Source organism: Pithys albifrons, chromosome 18 (assembly GCF_047495875.1).
Source record: "Pithys albifrons albifrons isolate INPA30051 chromosome 18, PitAlb_v1, whole genome shotgun sequence".
NCBI classification, from domain to species: Eukaryota; Metazoa; Chordata; class Aves; order Passeriformes; family Thamnophilidae; genus Pithys; species Pithys albifrons.
Window position 1 is genome coordinate 520,851 of NC_092475.1, and position 17,949 is coordinate 538,799.

At 46.0% G+C, this 17,949-nt stretch overlaps 1 protein-coding gene across 5 annotated transcripts in view; it reads left to right on the forward strand.

Annotated features, from left to right (window-relative positions):
* Positions 1–17,949, forward strand: part of ARFGEF2 (ARF guanine nucleotide exchange factor 2) — a 32,306-nt gene that overhangs the window by 10,364 nt on the left and 3,993 nt on the right. For 3 of the 5 annotated variants that reach the window (XM_071572523.1, XM_071572524.1, XM_071572528.1), the window contains 28 exons: positions 941–1,012; positions 1,295–1,443; positions 1,849–1,979; positions 2,246–2,480; positions 2,744–2,843; positions 3,067–3,206; positions 3,695–3,803; positions 4,268–4,469; positions 5,178–5,289; positions 5,837–6,042; positions 6,975–7,059; positions 7,164–7,335; positions 8,399–8,550; positions 8,734–8,862; positions 9,174–9,332; positions 9,909–10,056; positions 10,915–11,014; positions 11,775–11,815; positions 12,939–13,108; positions 13,688–13,839; positions 13,986–14,158; positions 14,533–14,693; positions 15,486–15,616; positions 15,720–15,849; positions 16,283–16,418; positions 17,230–17,368; positions 17,472–17,526; positions 17,768–17,882. In XM_071572523.1, the coding sequence (XP_071428624.1) occupies positions 941–1,012; positions 1,295–1,443; positions 1,849–1,979; positions 2,246–2,480; positions 2,744–2,843; positions 3,067–3,206; positions 3,695–3,803; positions 4,268–4,469; positions 5,178–5,289; positions 5,837–6,042; positions 6,975–7,059; positions 7,164–7,335; positions 8,399–8,550; positions 8,734–8,862; positions 9,174–9,332; positions 9,909–10,056; positions 10,915–11,014; positions 11,775–11,815; positions 12,939–13,108; positions 13,688–13,839; positions 13,986–14,158; positions 14,533–14,693; positions 15,486–15,616; positions 15,720–15,849; positions 16,283–16,418; positions 17,230–17,368; positions 17,472–17,526; positions 17,768–17,882 (3,804 nt within the window). Of the gene's footprint in view, positions 1–149; positions 170–282; positions 287–938; positions 1,013–1,294; positions 1,444–1,848; positions 1,980–2,245; positions 2,481–2,743; positions 2,844–3,066; positions 3,207–3,694; positions 3,804–4,267; positions 4,470–5,177; positions 5,290–5,836; positions 6,043–6,974; positions 7,060–7,163; positions 7,336–8,398; positions 8,551–8,733; positions 8,863–9,173; positions 9,333–9,908; positions 10,057–10,914; positions 11,015–11,774; positions 11,816–12,938; positions 13,109–13,687; positions 13,840–13,985; positions 14,159–14,532; positions 14,694–15,485; positions 15,617–15,719; positions 15,850–16,282; positions 16,419–17,229; positions 17,369–17,471; positions 17,527–17,767; positions 17,883–17,949 lie in introns of those variants that run through there. The other 2 variants (XM_071572525.1, XM_071572527.1) reach the window with 2 other exon arrangements.

Here is a 17,949-nt window from a genome sequence, read left to right on the forward strand (position 1 = left end):
CCACAGCCCCTGCCCGTGCCAGGTGAGCCCCCACAGCCCCTACCTATGCCAGGTGAGCCCCCACAGCCCCTGCCCGTGCCAGGTGAGCCCCCACAGCCCCTACCTGTGCCAGGGGAGCCCCCACGGCCCCCGCCCGTGCCAGGGGAGCCCCGCGTGCTGCCCGTGCCAGGTGAGCCCCCACGGCCCCCGCCCGTGCCAGGGAGCCCCCACGGCCCCCGCCCGTGCCAGGTGAGCCCCCACAGCCCCTGCCCGTGCCAGGTGAGCCCCCACAGCCCCTGCCCGTGCCAGGGGAGCCCCCACAGCCCCTGCCCATTGCTCCCAGCTGCAGAGTCCCTGCTGGAAAAGGCTCTTTGGCTGCCCTGGGCAGAAGGGCCGGGGGTCACTGGCTCAAGCTGTACGTGGCTCTGCTCAGGAGCCATTTGGAATGTGCTGCCATCCTTGGCTTGTGTCTACACTATAGACACTGAGGAAGGGCTCCTCCTTTCCCTAGAATTCCAGTAAAACTGTGTGTGCTTTATCTGTATAGAATATTAATGGAACTAGACTTGGTTAGGTTGATAAAGAAAAGGAAAGGAGGAGAATAGGCATGGTGGGAAGTGACAGAATCACTCTGAGGTAATTGAAGTCCTCAGACTTCAATCAATGTGGTTAAAATGATGCATATTTCAAAGACCATATCATAAACATCTGCTGCATCCAAATTAGGAATGTGGGATATTCCAAAACTAAAGGTTTGTAACATGCAAACAACAAAATCATTGCATTAAAAATATCAGTGCTTTGATTTAAATAATGTAAATAACATTGATGGGTATTTTTGTATGACTAAGAACTACTGAAGAAAATAAGTTAACCCTTCTGCCTCTATCCTGTTTTGCCTTTTAATCTCCTTCCTAAATGCAAGTTCTAAATTCAAAATTATTTCTGTGTGTTTCATTAGAAGAAACAACTGATGGAGGAAAGGAAATGGTTAAAGGCATCTTGGAAGATGTGGTGGAGTCAGCTGTGAAAGGTAGCAAAGTCTTCTAAAGTAAAATAGTTGCATATGTGTTGCAAGTCTTTTACTGCCATATGATAAAAGTTATTTTTGTTACTAAATATCTTGACAAGAACACCTACTAAGGTAGCAAGAAAAGGTTTTTATTGTATCATGATATTCTTTGGCTGATAGCTGAGGAACTTCTCTGGTTTACCAGTGCTACTTCTGTCCCACTTGGTGGTAGAGCTGCACAAAGTCATGGGATACAAAGTTGTCAGTGGGTGATTTTAATCAGTATTCCTTTTTCCCCTTTAGTGGCTGAGGAAAAGCAGGTACCAGAGCCACTCAAGGCTGTGCCTGCACTGGAGGCTGCAGAGACTGTTCTTTCTGGCTCTAGCAATGAAACCATGCAAACAAACGGGATTTCAGATGATGGGCAGTCTGTTTCCTCCACAGATAATCTGGTAAATAACTTCACTGTGTGCCAATGTACATTCAGGAAAGGGGAAGTGTTTTCATTGTGCCAACCAATAGAATGGAATTTGGGTTAGGAAAGGGACACAAACTCTATTTATTGCATCTGTCCTGCTCAGGTTCAAAAAGGAAGCAACAACTGCAATTTAATTATAAATTGAAAACATCTGTCCTAAAATTTATTATGTTAGTTGTATTTTAGTCAAGTGGGGCAGAGGTGAAGAGTCAGTCAACATGTGTGGAAAGATCCAGATCCCTTGTAATCCTGTTTAGGTTTAGTTTAAACTTTGGCAAATGCATAATTTTCTTCAATGTGTAGCTGATTCTCAGGGGAGCTGTGGAATCTCCTGATTGCTCTGTCTCACTGAGGATCTGTCGTGTCTCTTTCCCTCAAGGAAACAGATGGATCTGGACATCAAGCTGCTGCCAGATTTTCCCATGTTCTACAGAAGGATGCGTTCCTCGTGTTCCGGTCGTTGTGCAAGCTGTCCATGAAGCCCCTCGGGGATGGACCCCCAGATCCCAAGTAAAGAGGCTGTGTTTGTTACACTCTCCTCCCAGGGAGCCCTGGCACTCGGTTAGGAAGCTGCTGTGTAGTATGTTCAAGTATGCTGGTCCAGGATGTTAATATTCCCGAAAAATTTCCAGATTAAGGTGGTAGATGTTCAAGAGTCAGCTGCAGGCAGAGTCCCACCCCTGTTGCCCCCCACATGCAGTGACTTATGGAAGAGGTGCTGCAGTGCTCACGTTGAATACAAGTATGTGCTCAGCACCACGTTTAATCCTTTGCAGGTCCCACGAGCTGCGCTCCAAGGTCGTGTCTCTGCAGCTGCTCCTCTCGGTGCTGCAGAATGCAGGGCCCATCTTCAGGACACATGAAATGTTCATCAATGCAATCAAGCAGTACCTTTGTGTAGCATTATCGAAAAATGGGGTCTCTTCTGTTCCTGATGTGTTTGAGCTCTCTCTTGCCATCTTTCTCACTCTGCTTTCGAATTTTAAAACCCATTTAAAAATGCAGATAGAGGTGAGAGACTTTTTATTTATAGTTTGTGTATACTCTAGTTCTCAAATTTAAATACTGCAAATGAAAAAGACAGCTGGAACTTACAAGTTAATGTTATAGTTTGGTTTGCTTACTAAACTGGTGTATTACTACTGTATTCAAATTCTAATATGCATGAAATGATACTCTTCAAGGGGAATTACTGAACAGCAATGAATTTGTATGTTTGACATTGTTCTAGTAAGCTTCAAAGCATCAAGTCCTTTGCCTTATCTCTTTTGCAGGTGTTCTTCAAAGAGATCTTCCTGAATATTCTAGAGACTTCTTCAAGTTCCTTTGAACACAAATGGATGGTGATTCAGACTTTAACTAGAATTTGTGCAGGTATTTCCACTGTGAAGAGCAATCACTTCCTCTGGCAGCAGATGAGAATTATTTTGTAGACAAATGCCACATAAAATGTTTAAGTGTGAAAATTTGAATTTGATCCCAGAGTGCTTGGGTTAAATGTCTGGATTCATCCCCAGTGCCCTCTCCAACTGGCTTATTCCTTTTAAAAATGCTGTTCCACTGAATGCTAATACTTGTGCTTTCTTTTCTTTTCCAGATGCCCAGTGTGTAGTGGATATTTATGTGAACTATGACTGTGATTTAAACGCTGCCAATATTTTTGAGCGCCTGGTGAATGATTTGTCCAAAATTGCCCAGGGCCGAAGTGGGCATGAGCTGGGCATGACACCTTTACAGGTAAGGAGAGGAGCTTGGGAGGTAAAGTGCTGTTGTTTCACAAACAGTGCTGTCTCTGCATCCTTACTGATACTGCCAGTGGTTCATGTTGTCAGGAACCTACTGATATTACTTTTTATTAATTTGGTAAATTACTGTTGGATGCTGATGATTCTTAACCCTGTGCCATTGATTTACTTGGTGATTTTGCTGCCTGTTTGCACTGGCAGACCAGGCTGGTTCTGGGCTCTTTGGCTGGGCTGCCATGGCAGGCAGAGCCAAACAAGCCTTGCTCTGCCTCACTCAAATGACTTCCCTTCTGGGGTTTATGGACCGGCAGCACCTTCATCTTGGGTTTGCTTTGCACAGACTTTGTGCCATATCTCCACCATAAGTATTTTATTTTTAAGGTTATACTTTCCTTGGAGACTGATGTAGAGACTGTTTTCAGCACTGTGTGTGGTTTGGTTTTGGTTTTTATTTTATTGTTAGTTTTCTTCATGTTTTAGGAGCTAAGCCTCAGGAAAAAAGGACTTGAATGTTTGGTTTCCATTTTAAAATGTATGGTAGAATGGAGCAAAGACCTTTATGTGAACCCCAATCATCAGACTAGCTTGGGTAAGATTATTTCCATATGGAGAGACTAATTTGTCTACTCAGTTTGTCCTTGTGTTTGTTCAGTGTTTAGAAGCTCTTCAGAACTGTGGATGCCAGGTTTGTGTATAACAATTTATTTGGTAATGCAGTTGCAGTCACTGACTCTCCAAGGGCCCTGTTTGAGTAACCAGGTTCTGCTGATGAGCTTTAGCCAGGCCCTTGTCTACACTTTAAAAGACAAGTGACCAATCTTGCAGTTATTAAGTTGAAGTACAGGAATTTCTGTGTAGCTGCTGCTGCTCTCCTGCCTTTGGTTGGATTATTTTGGAATTGCATCGACAGAGCATCTCCATGGAGTGTAGTGCAGACTGCCAGAATGTACACATGGCACACGGAGAGGGCTGGCTCAGATTGCTGCTACAAGTTCTCTAATTAAAAGCTCTTGACTGACAGGAAAACTGAAATCTTGCCTTGTTTATAAACAGGTTCATACAAGCCATCTGAGCAGGAAATGGCTGAAGGGAAATGCCTGGAGAGTGGAGGGAGACGGAGCAGTGTCAGTTCCTTGGACTCCACTGTGTCATCAGGAGTTGGAAGTGTTGGTACCCAGACTGCTGTCCCAGATGACCCAGAGCAATTTGAAGTCATTAAGCAACAAAAGGAAATAATTGAACATGGGATAGAACTGTAAGCTCAGTATGACAGGAAAACTAAAGTTCACTAGTAAAAAGATGTATACAACTGTATTGTTTCTTATGGTCTCACACAGTCATACCTGTAGGGACACTGACAAATTGATCTTAATGCTGGAGACTTGCATCCTGTTGTCAAAAACCAGTGCTGGAGGCAGTTGTAATTAAAAGGAATTCCATAAAAATCTGGGTGGAGTAGAAGGTCTTTTCATAGCTTTCCTTTTTGCTGGTTCAGCTTCACAAAAGTGTGTATGCCTAGAGAGAAATTGGTTTGGGGGGCAGGGTTGTCTTACAGGTCTTACACCAATTGTTTTTATTGAAATGGAGTTTAGAGAATGAAATCATTGTCCAGCTATGCTTTAATTATTTTTCATTATTTGGAAGGTCTTCATGTCTGTAAATGCTAGAAAAGGTCTTGAACGGCAATGTTTTTAACATTTCCTGTAAAGTCTCTAATTTTTAACATTTCAGAAAGGTCAGTTTTTAACTTAAAAGGTTATCAGCAACTGAATGTACCTTATGAGATAAGCCTGTTCTGTGAGATAGGTAATAGATGTGTTGCACATTCTTTGACTTCTAACTGAAAAAGACATGGAGGTGCAGCACAGAATCTTTGGCCTAAGGGCTCTGTAAAACTGAAATTTTATAGCCTGTGATATTTTTAATTGTACATCTCAGTGTCCCCATGGTTTTGCCTGAACAGGTTTAATAAAAAACCGAAGAGAGGAATACAGTATCTGCAGGAGCAGGGAATGCTTGGCACCACAGCTGAGGACCTGGCCCAGTTCTTGCACCAGGAGGAGCGCCTCTGTTCTGTAAGATTGCTGCAGCACAAGATAATGAGCACACTTGGCCCTGGGAGCTTCTCCCTGCCCCTGCTGTCTGTGTGCACCTCTGTAGTTTGTATCACACTGACAGGGGGCTGAACAAGGCTTCTCAAGGAGGCATTGAATGCTGGAGCTGCTTGCTGATTACTTGCTGTCCCAGGCTTCCTAGTGAAGTGTCCTGTTAGAGTGAAGTGCTGGGGGTGCTTTTCATCTGTGCCCACGTTAGCAGCACCTTCCCAGCACAGGAGTGTCAGGCACTGCAGTGGCAGAGTGTTCTCTGCTGCGTGGGACCCCGGGCACAGCTGGGCTGTCCTTGGCTCTGCAGCAGTGCAGGTCCTGCCCTTGCAGTGAGGGAAGCAGCACTGTGCAGACTCAGGGCATGTCCCTGCCCCTTGCCACCCCTCCAAGGGCTGCTCTGCCACTCAGTGACACGTGTCAGCCTTACAAAACTGAGCTGTGCAACTCTCGGGCTACAAACCTTCCTGCAAAGCTGGCAGTTGGATTGCACAGCAATAACTGTCTCTTGTGCTTTCAGACTCAGGTAGGGGAGTTTCTTGGGGAGAGCAACAAGTTTAACAAGGAGGTGATGTATGCCTACGTAGACCAGCTGGATTTCTGTGGCAAGGACTTTGTGTCTGCCCTGCGGATGTTCCTGGAGGGGTTTCGCCTGCCCGGCGAGGCCCAGAAGATCGACAGGTTGATGGAGAAGTTCGCGGCCAGATACATCGAGTGCAACCAGCGGTAATTGCAGCCCCGTGTGGGACCAGTGCCCCAGCAGCAGTCCCTGCTGTGCTGTGTGTGACCCTGGGCACAGGGGAGCTTGAGCTCAGCCCAGGCCAGGAGCTTCTGCAGGCTGTGTGAGGAGTAGAGGCTGCTGCTGATCCTGGTGCTGAACCCCCTCAGCAGCTGGACAGGGGGGAGCCTTTGGATAGGAAGGAAGTGTGCTCATGCTGGCATTTCCCTGAGGCCCATTAGTGGAAGGGACTTACCAGAAGGAACTACTGGAGGAGGGAAGCCCGAAGTGTGTTAAATTGTGTCTGTATTAGCTTTCTGGTTTTGAACAGATCAGTAAGGCATAACAAACAGTAATAAGCAGAAGCAATCGTTATAATTAAAAATTCATGACATAAACAGCTAATATGATGTTACAGTGTTTTGGCTTTGCCCATCAGATGTGGAACAAAATGTGTATATGTTATTTGATACAAGATAGGCAATGTTGCTATTGTTCCTGATGAGATAAACCAGCAGTGAAGTGTAACTGTTTGTCTGGCTTAGTTGATTCCCATTCCTTAGTCCAGATGGTGCATCACTGGGTTAGTTTTGTGTCATTCTTTATGAAACTCTGGGAGTGAAAAATAACCTGGCCTTTAACTTTTGTAGGATTGCCCAAAGAAGGGTAATGTGTAATCTTTGGGAATGTACTTGAAAATCCCAGTCACCACTAGTTTTCAGTATTGGAGAGATGATATGTTTGGGGTTTTTTTTCCTCTTTTTTATTTGCATTTTAAACCATCTGGGGCTTGAGGTGTTTCTAACTGCTGGCTTCAGGCCCTGTTAGCACTTTGGTTGAATCCATAGCACTTCTGGGCATTTTTCTTGCATGTGGAACTAGAGCTGCTGGATTGGGGAACTGGGGCTCTATAAACCTCTCTTGTTTTTATCTCCCTCAGGCAAACACTATTTGCTAGTGCTGACACTGCCTATGTTTTGGCATACTCCATTATAATGCTGACTACAGACCTGCACAGTCCACAGGTAGAAATTTAAGAAACCTAAACTTCTAGAAGTTCAAATCTGGGAGTGCAAATCCTGGAACTTGCATTCAGAATCTGAAATCCAACTTCCATTCTTTTTTACAGGTCAAAAATAAAATGACAAAGGAGCAGTACATTAAAATGAACCGAGGAATCAATGACAGTAAAGACCTGCCAGTAGAGTATTTATCCACAATCTATGAAGAAATAGAAGGAAAGAAAATTGCCATGAAAGAGACAAAAGAATATGCAATTACAACCAAGTGTAGTAAACCAAGTAAGATGGAATTAGAAACTGGAAAGGCCACAGTGCTCTTGCACTGCTGCAGGAGCTGTGGGATGGCACAGTGGGGTGCAGAGCCCTCGTGAGAACACCCTGGTGCAAACATAAAGTACATGTAGAGTGGCTGATACAGATATTTGGAAGGAAACAGGCTCAGTTACTACTTAATGGTGCTCTCTGTGGAGGTGCCTCTGGCACTGCTGCAGGGCAGCACTGGAAACTGGATTTGATTGGGGTTTTTCAGTGCAAGCATGAGGGGAAAAGGGTGGAATAACTCAAGAGGGACTTTACAGTTAACTTCTTTTTATGTGCTAGACAACAGTGAGGGTTTGCTATGATTGGTTTTTTTGTCTCTCTATCAGTAGCATGTCATGGTTGAGAGGCTGGTAAGGTGTCACAGTCCTTGTGGTAGTATTTTCAAAAGAGAGGTCAGGGAGTTTGTCATGATCTGTAAGTCATCTCTCCTCATCCAGACCAAATGAGAGCTTCTGTGTGCAATGGAAACCAATATCCCCACTGTACCCTGCTTTGACTCAGAGTAGCAGGTATTAATTTCATTCAAATTAGTGCATTCTGAATCTTCAGAATAGTGGGTTTTCCAGTGTTTGGATCAAAATACTTAGAAAATTAATTTACTTGAAAATTGAAGTTGCAGCCCTTAGTATAAGGCTAAAGAAACACTAAGTTAGTTATTTATTTATTAAGTTGTTGAGGGCTAGGTTCGTTTTGGGGATGTGAGCCTAAGAAGATGAAGGATTTTCTATCCATTTTTACGGGCAGAATGTAAAATGATTAAGTCATAGCATGTGTCATACAGTAAAGGGCTGCTTTAGTTATTTTGTGTAGAATAAAGTCTTAAGTTTGGGTGTGGTTTTTAGTGCTGGAGTCCCTTGCTTGCAGCCTTGGGCAGCCTCCTGGCATCTAACGTTCTTAAAGCTTTTTATCTTTAGATTCCACTTTTGATACCTTTGTTTAACATTTGGTGATGCTCCATGTGGAGCCCTGGAACGTGCCCTTCTATGAAAAGGGCCCCGTGTCAGAGGGTGTGTCCCCGCAGGTGTGGCCAGCGAGAAGCAGCGCAGGCTGCTGTACAACGTGGAGATGGAGCAGATGGCCAAGACAGCCAAGGCGCTGATGGAGGCCGTGAGCCACGCCAAGGCGCCCTTCACCAGCGCCACCCACCTGGACCACGTGCGGCCCATGTTCAAAGTGAGTGCCGGGGCCCGCTGGCCCTGCGCCAACAGCAGGGCTGAGCAGGGAAAAAGGTGGGAAATGACTGAACAGGGTTTGGTTACGCAGCAGGTGGAGTCTGGGATATGTTTGATTCCAGTGACCCAGAGCTTGGGCTAAAATCGTAACAGCCTTCTGCCCTCGGTTTCTTCCCGTGTGTAGCTCGTGTGGACTCCGCTGCTGGCAGCCTACAGCGTTGGCCTGCAGAACTGTGACGACACCGAAGTTGCATCCCTGTGTTTGGAAGGAATACGCTGTGCCGTTAGGATAGCCTGTATCTTTGGGATGCAGGTTGGTACCTGGCTTAGCTTGGGCCTCGCTGAAGGCTCTGGGAGGCAGGTGAAGAATCACAAGCAGCTTATACATGGAGAGGAATTGTTTTATGTGCTTTCTTGAAGTGGTAAAAGACCTTGATATAACCGTCTGCTTTCCTCTTTCTTGCTGAGTCTTCTATTAAGAGCATTTGCGAAGTGGCATCTGCTCTCCCTTAGCTGGAAAGTGTTCTAATAGTGCCAGCTATCCATGGAAGGAAAATTGTGTAGGCAAGTTGCTTTCTCTGCTTCTTCAGGGACTCAATTATGGTGCTTGTTTCTGTCTTGTAGCTTGAACGAGACGCTTATGTCCAGGCCCTTGCTCGATTTTCCTTGTTGACTGCCAGTTCCAGCATTACAGAAATGAAACAGAAGAACATTGATACCATTAAGACACTCATTACAGTTGCTCACACAGATGGCAACTACCTCGGGAATTCTTGGCATGAGGTAAGTATTGATTAGCTGAAATAGTAAACTGTGGTGTCCTTTCAAAACCAGCAGGATATTTTTTCTTGTATCAGCTCCCAGAACCCTCTTGAAAATGTGGAGGAAGTGCATTATGCTGCTGGTGTGGGTTTTAATACACACGTGTGCATATACACCACATACATGTATATAAAAAACAACACACTGCTGGTTTTTTGGAAAACCTGTGGAAACTGTGACAATACTGTAATGGACTATGAAGTCTCTAGAAGATCAGCTTCAAGTTGTTTATAATCTTGAAAGTTGATGCAGTGAGAAGTAATGAAAGGTTTCCTGTAGTGGTTAGAGATCCAAGTTAGATTTTTGGGCACTGTTTTAGTCTTGTACTGGAATGATTCATGGTGTCTGATCTTGAACTCAACTTCATTTTCTGTTTTATTGGTTATGCTTCAGCTACATTCAAGCTTCTGTTGTGGTCAAAGTTGTTTTAAAGGTTGGAGAACATGGGAAGGGTATAAATATTAAATATAAATATATGTTAGGATTAAAAATGTGGTGATGTCCAGAAACACAATGTTTCATTTCTTTTGGTTGTAGATCTTGAAATGTATTAGCCAGCTGGAACTGGCCCAGCTCATTGGAACTGGTGTGAAAACTCGGTATTTGTCTGGCTCTGGGCGCGAGAGGGAAGGCAGCACGAAGGGCTCTGCCTCTGCAGGGGAGGAGTTCATGGGCCTGGGACTAGGTGAGATCCTTAATCCTGCTCTGCACAACCTGCATGGCTCAGTGAAGAAGGGTGGCTAAGGATACTCAGATACGTTTGTTTGCTTCCAGGGGAAGCTGTACTGGGTTAATGAACCTTAAAAATAAGGAACTGTGTTTTTCAAGATGTGTTTGTAATTACCAAATCTGTTAGAACTTTGGAAGTGAGTTAAGATATTTAAGAACTCCAGATTTATTTGTTGGAATATGGTGTTGTCAACACTGTTTTACCACACTAAGTCATGGTTTTATTACAAGTATTAACAGTTCTTTCTTTTTATGCTCAGTTTTTAGTAGTAAGAACATGAGCCATTTATCTTCAGGAATTAATAGATGTTTTGATTATTGATAATTGGTTTTCCAAAGAAATTTCTGATCTCTGTGTGTTGGGCTTGCAGTTCTAGTTCCTATTGTTTCTGCAGTATGTGCAAGAAACCTTGGATTTTAGGCTGTAAATTAGAGGGCCAGGGCAAGTTGCCTTAATCTTTGGAAAACCATTAAGGAAACATTTTAATTTGAACATACTCTGGAATGGATGCTATACATGAAGATGGTGAATACAGAACTGTCCCTGGCATTAACTACTTGTAGCTGATTTATAGCTTATATTTTAAAAGAATATTTTATAATTTCCAATTTTATTAACAGCATCATATCACCTCAATAAACAGGACACCAAACTTTGTAATAATCTGGCAAGAGCACCATCTGCTCCATATAAATGACATGAAAACTGGAAGCAGTTGGGGCTTCTCTCTTTTCTGCTTGTTTAATGTTGAAGTTAATATCAAGTCATGGTTTCATGATGCTGAGCACTGTTTTTTAATGGCTTTCTTTGAAGGGACCCTGGTTGGGAGTGGGGCTGACAGGCGGCACATGGCGAGCATCCAGGAGTCGGTGGGGGAGACCAGCTCCCAGAGCGTGGTGGTGGCAGTGGACAGGTACTGAGTGCAACCCTGGCACTCTGACCTAAAGCCTTGTCTTTGTCTGCTCCCTTCTGGAATGTTGCCTGAAGACCTGCTTCTGTCCTAAATCTTGTGTTGGAACAGGATTTCTTAATAATTACTGAAACTTGTTCAAGTCTGTAGGGTCATATCAGACATTCAGCCTTTTATTCTATCAGAAATGTGTCTGTTACCACATCACAGTCCAAAGGATGTGGGAACATTCCTCACTTAACAGTGTTCTATAGTGGACCACTGTCAGTGGCTGAACTCCACAGGCCTGAGCAGCTGGAGGGGAGAAGGGACAGTGGTGCATCCTCAGTCTTTCTCCAGGCTGTTTTGGCCGCCACAGCTGACCGTGTTCTCCGACCATGTAAGCATCAAGCAGGTGCTGCCATCCAGGGAAGTCTTGCAGCAAAGCTTTCTTCATGTCTTTTTATTGTCCTCCAGAAATTTAACACACTGTCACCCAAATGAGTGTCCCAGCATTACTTGCTCTGGATAAAATGGTGAGCCTGTGCCTGTTCCTGCAGCAGGACACATGAGCACAGGGGAATGTGGCTTGGAGCAGGGAAGGGAATGATTTTGCTAAGGAGAAGGGCATGAACTGCTGCCAAGGAGTAAGAATAGAACAGCTGCAGAGTTCATGGCATGGAGGATTGTGAAGTACTCCCAGATGTGCTGACCTTTTCCTACAGCACCAGGATGTGTCTGACTCTCGTGGATGTGCAGCTGAAACTGTTCCTTTGTTCTGCAGGATCTTCACAGGCTCAACTCGGCTGGATGGGAATGCCATAGGTGGGTGCTGAGCAGCAGTGGTGGCAGGGCCTGCAGTGCCCCCTGTGCTCACACAGCCCCTCCTGGCAGTGGGTGGCAGTGAGTGGCAGTGGGTGGCAGTGGGTGGCAGGCCCCGCAGTGGGTGGCAGGCCCCGCAGTGCCCCCCGTGCTCACACAGCCTCTCCTGGCAGTGGGTGGCAGTGGGTGGCAGTGGGTGGCAGGCCCTGCAGTGGGTGGCAGTGGGTGGCAGGGCCCTGCAGTGGGTGGCAGTGGGTGGCAGTGGGTGGCAGTGGGTGGCAGGGCCCTGCAGTGGGTGGCAGTGGGTGGCAGTGGGTGGCAGGCCCCGCAGTGCCCCCCATGCTCACACAGCCTCTCCTGGCAGTGGGTGGCAGTGGGTGGCAGGGCCCGGCAGTGGGTGGCAGGGCCCTGCAGTGGGTGGCAGGCCCCGCAGTGCCCCCCATGCTCACACAGCCTCTCCTGGCAGTGGGTGGCAGTGGGTGGCAGGCCCTGCAGTGGGTGGCAGTGGGTGGCAGGCCCCGCAGTGCCCCCCGTGCTCACACAGCCTCTCCTGGCAGTGGGTGGCAGTGGGTGGCAGGGCCCTGCAGTGGGTGGCAGTGGGTGGCAGTGGGTGGCAGGCCCCGCAGTGCCCCCCGTGCTCACACAGCCTCTCCTGGCAGTGGGTGGCAGGGCCCTGCAGTGGGTGGCAGTGGGTGGCAGTGGGTGGCAGGGCCCGGCAGTGGGTGGCAGTGGGTGGCAGTGGGTGGCAGTGGGTGGCAGTGGGTGGCAGGGCCCTGCAGTGGGTGGCAGGGCCCGCAGTGCCCCCCGTGCTCACACAGCCTCTCCTGGCAGTGGGTGGCAGTGGGTGGCAGGGCCCTGCAGTGGGTGGCAGTGGGTGGCAGGCCCCGCAGTGGGTGGCAGGGCCCTGCAGTGGGTGGCAGGCCCCGCAGTGCCCCCCATGCTCACACAGCCTCTCCTGGCAGTGGGTGGCAGTGGGTCACAGTGGGTGGCAGGGCCCTGCAGTGGGTGGCAGTGGGTGGCAGGCCCCGCAGTGCCCCCCGTGCTCACACAGCCTCTCCTGGCAGTGGGTGGCAGTGGGTGGCAGGCCCCGCAGTGCCCCCCATGCTCACACAGCCTCTCCTGGCAGTGGACTTCGTGCGCTGGCTCTGTGCCGTGTCCATGGACGAGCTGGCGTCCCCGCACCACCCGCGCATGTTCAGCCTGCAGAAGATCGTGGAGATCTCCTACTACAACATGAACCGCATCAGGCTGCAGTGGTCCAGGATCTGGCACGTGATTGGAGATCACTTCAATAAGGTATTGCTAAAGTCGAGTTACAGAACAGACATGAGTAACAGGATTTCTTTAATCAGCTTTTGCTTCTGTGTTCTCTGTGGCTTAAGCTGTGATACTGAAAAAGTGTTCAATTCAAGGCACCTACAGGAAGCACCTATTTAAAAACCTGAAGGGTATAAATAGAAATTGAAATGTTTATGGTAATGATCTTTAATCTCTTCATTATGTGATTTTTGTATTTGTCATTTTTCTTTGTCTTGTCTTTCTGATCAAATGCCAAGTTAGTTTTCCTCTGATGCTGGAACTCTTGTTTTTCCTAGCAACTGGACCATGGTTTGGGTGGGATTTTTATTTTGTTCTTTTTTTGCCATCCAACTGGCTATTACAGTTCTGCATTGTTGCATACAGAATCCGTGGGCCTGTTTAGGTGGATCAATTGTCAGAAAGCCTCCTACAAGAGGAATCCCCTATTTCCTAAATATCTGAACACTAGAATGTGCCAGCAATTTTTAGTGGGCTGAGAAGGAACTGGAACAATGAATCTGTTCCTCCTATAAGTGATTCACTGGCTAAGTGTTTGAAACTGTTCTCTTCTCCCAGGTTGGGTGTAACCCTAATGAAGATGTCGCCATCTTTGCTGTAGACTCATTAAGGCAGCTGTCAATGAAATTTCTTGAGAAGGGAGAGTTGGCCAACTTCCGCTTCCAGAAAGACTTCCTTAGGCCTTTTGAGCATATAATGAAGAAAAACAGGTGTGAGGCCCTGCAGTTTCTGCTTTAGCTTTCTTCAGTCCTGCGTAAGGATGTCCCTGAGCGTGGGTTCGGTGCTCGAGAACCTGGAGGTGGGGAAGCTGCTTTGTGCCCGTGCAAATCCTGCTCTCCCCGCTGTTGTTTCGCAGATCTCCGACCATTCGGGACATGGTGATCCGCTGCATTGCTCAGATGGTGAACTCTCAGGCTGGGAACATCCGCTCAGGCTGGAAGAACATCTTTGCTGTCTTCCATCAGGCAGCATCGGACCACGATGGCAATATTGTGGAGCTGGCCTTCCAGACCACAGCACACATCGTTAGTAAGTAATGCCTGGCAGGTGCAAGGACCCGAATTAGCTGTGCTGCTGGGAGGCTGCTTCAAAAACACACACGACTTGCAGCCAGCCTGCTTAAACAGCTGGCTCATTCCCATTGAGTGTCCTGATTGCTAAGGACAGGAAAAACTAGATAGAGATATTGTGCTGTAGAACTTTGGAATGCAGTTGGTGAGGTGGGATGGGGAAGAATGCAAGAGAAGGCAAGGAGCCATATTTAATGTAGAAGATCTGGTCCTTCCTTGTTTGTCTGTCCCTTAGTGTGCACCATGGCTGCTGACATATCCAGATCAATGCAGCTGATCTATGAATTTCAATACCAGTAAATTTTAAGAAGCGTATTTGTTTTTTCTTCACAGCAAATATTTTCCAGCAGCATTTCCCAGCAGCAATTGACTCCTTTCAGGATGCAGTGAAATGCCTGTCAGAGTTTGCCTGTAACGTTGCCTTCCCCGACACCAGCATGGAGGCCATCAGGCTTATCCGCTACTGTGCTCGATATGTCTCAGAAAGGCCCCAGGTACACTGCAATGCTCACCCTGGGGCAGTCTTACTCTCTCTTCTACTGGTAAACAGAGACTGATCTTGTTACTAGGAGCAAGCTTTTGGACTCAAACTCCAATTGCAAGTGTTTGTATTAAAAGCATATTCTGATTTAGGAGTAATTTTGGTATTATGTAAGCAGTAAACTAGGGCTAATTGAAAAATGTTAAGTCTTGTAAGTCCCAATTGAAAATAACTGAATGAAGTAGTCCTTGTTTGGATTTTTGTGGTTTTATAGTGTTGGTATGAGCTGGAAAGCAATACCTCTTGTTCTGTCACCTGAATTCTGTCTAGTTCAACTGGTTACAAACCTGCATAGTTTCCTACATCAGTCTTTTGTGTGAATACTCAATGTTCACTTGGCTGAAGAGAGCCCAGAGTTCCACTGCAGTTGCATGTCCCCAGTGCACACTGTGTTCAAGGGGCCAGACAAGTGCCAGTCTTAGACTTCCTTGTTGCCTGTGTTTTTATGACACCTGCCAGTCATTGTTAAAGTTGCTTTCTAAGAAGTCCACACCTTGATAACTTGTAAGTTCTTTAGCTGGACTGAAGTAAAACAGATTGAAGTATGTCTTGCCATACATTTTTCCCACTATTTTTGCAAATAGTTACCTCTTAGATTTATACTTGTATTTTCCAGGATTTGAGTGTTGCAGTAGGAACTGACTTTCCAAGTCTGTCTCTGCCACTAGTGGTATCTAAATCTGTCACATTTAAAGATTTTTAAGATTGATGTTTTTACATCTTTTTTTTCCTGCTCATCCTCAAGGTATTGAGAGAATACACAAGTGATGACATGAATGTGGCTCCTGGGGACAGAGTGTGGGTCAGAGGATGGTTTCCCATCTTATTTGAACTTTCTTGTATCATCAATCGTTGCAAATTAGATGTTCGAACAAGGTAATAAAGCTTTTCCTTTTTTCCTTTTTTAAATTCAGTTAGTAAAGAGATCACTGGAACTCATTTTAATATCTGTTCCTTTAATTGTTGGATTTATTCATAGAGGCTTAACAGTGATGTTTGAAATCATGAAGAGTTATGGACATACCTTTGAAAAGCACTGGTGGCAGGATCTGTTCAGAATTGTGTTTCGGATTTTTGATAATATGAAACTTCCTGAACAGCAAACAGAGGTAAAAACAAAAAGCCCCCAAAAGTAAGGATTCTTTAGAGTTGTGTTTCTGAGAACTCACACAACCAAGGCAGCAGTTTGTATGGTGTGTCTTGTCAGTGTATTGCCACCCCAGAGTGCCCCAGACTCAACGACACATTTGAGCTCTGCTGAATGTGGCATGAATGTGATTTGTCAGTGTCCAGTGGCCTGTTGGTGTGTTCTGATTATTTTCAAGGGGAACATTCTCACTGCTGTGAGCACGTGCAGGTTCTGAGCAGTGTTCAGGTGGCCACCTGGGAGCTCCTAACACGACACCTGTGGTCGTGAGGCTTTGGTTCTGTGTCTGCTCTGCTCCTCCCCTCAGAGGCCATGTCTCTTGTTGAGCAGCCAGGTACAGTCCAAGTCATCGTGAAGGAGCCCCCAGCCCCAAAGCTTTGCATTGTGTCCCACAGAAATCTGAGTGGATGACCACGACGTGCAACCATGCGCTGTTCGCCGTCTGCGACGTCTTCACGCAGTTCTACGAGGCGCTGCACGAGGTGCTGCTGCCCGACATCCTGGCACAGCTGCACTGGTGTGTGAAACAAGGTACTGGCCTGCCTGTGTCTTTGGGGTAAAGCTATTTCAAAATGGGCAGGTTTCAGGAAGGGGAAAGGTACCTGAACTTTGGCAGAATAAAACCTGCCAGCGGGACAATCCATTGTGCAGTGTATTGATGCAGTATCTTGAATATCTGCACACCAATCTGCTGAGTGAGTTAGGCAGCTCCTCTGTTCCTGTGTTCATACTGTGCCCCTGGTGTTACTGTTACACAGCAAAGGCTTTTGGAGAGCAGTGTTAAACTTCTGAGCCTTCTGGCAGCAACTTTCTCTGACTGCAGGGATACATTATCTCCTTTACTTACACATATAGATACTTTCATACTTTCTGGTTTTCTTTCTTTTTTCTTGTTGCACCTCTCCCCTCTTCTCCCACCCATTGAATACTTTTAAAAACAGCTTTCTAAAGAACATGTTTTCTTTCAGGCTCCAACTCCTGTGGCTGAAATTCTGCATGTTGGTAGCATGGAATGTGGGGGGATGATCTTGTAGGGAGTCATAAGTTTCTAGTTGCTGCTTTTCTTCCCTTTGCCTCACTGTGTGCTTCCTTTGTGCTTCTGTCCTGTCCTTTGTCTTCCCTGGTTGGATTTCCATCTCATGAAGTCTATTTTGAAATTCTGTTTTTTATTCAGTAGGTTCCTCAGCTTGATATTGTTGTACCTTAGTGCACAGGCAGCCTTAGAGCCAAGACACCATGTGTTTCACAGTACCAGTAAAAGCTTTTAATGGAACAGTAATAGGGAATGCCTAATTTCATTGATATTGTAGAAGTTGATGAATATGGCCCAATTCTTTCACAGATAATGAGCAGCTGGCACGATCAGGTACGAACTGCCTGGAAAACCTGGTAATACTCAATGGACAGAAATTCAGTCCTGAAGTCTGGGGCCAGACATGCAGTTGTATGCTAGAAATCTTCAAAACAACTATTCCTCATGTGTAAGTCCATAAATGTGACTCTTATACTAGAACCCAGTTCCAGAGCAACAATATTTACCTTTTTGGTTTTGATCTGTTTGGTTTTTTCCTCTGCTCTGTGAAGTTTGCTGACATGGAGGCCTGTGGGAATGGAGGAAGACTCAGCTGAAAAGCACTTGGTAAGAGAGAACTCAGGGCAGTAAACTGACTTGAAAGGGTTTGTGTTAGATCAGCTTTTGAAATATTCTGTTGTGGTCAATACACTTGACAAAGGATTGACATAATTTGGTCTCACTGTAAAAAAAGGGTGTAAAGAATGGATGCAGGAAGTCTTTGAATCCAAGTGAGGTCACTGAAAACTGAGAGCTGGCTGGGAGTTAGTGCTTTGGATTGCTGGAATTGCTCTGCATTCCCTTCTAGGATTTGGACCTCGATCGACAGTCTTTGAGCAGCATGGAGAAAAATGCCTCTGAAAGGGGACAAAGTCAATACTCAAATCCAACAGATGAGAGCTGGAAAGGTGGTCCTTATACAAGTAAGGAAAATGGTCAAGCTTTCTCAGTGCATTTTTGTAGCTACTCTTAGTTCACTCCTGCAGTTTT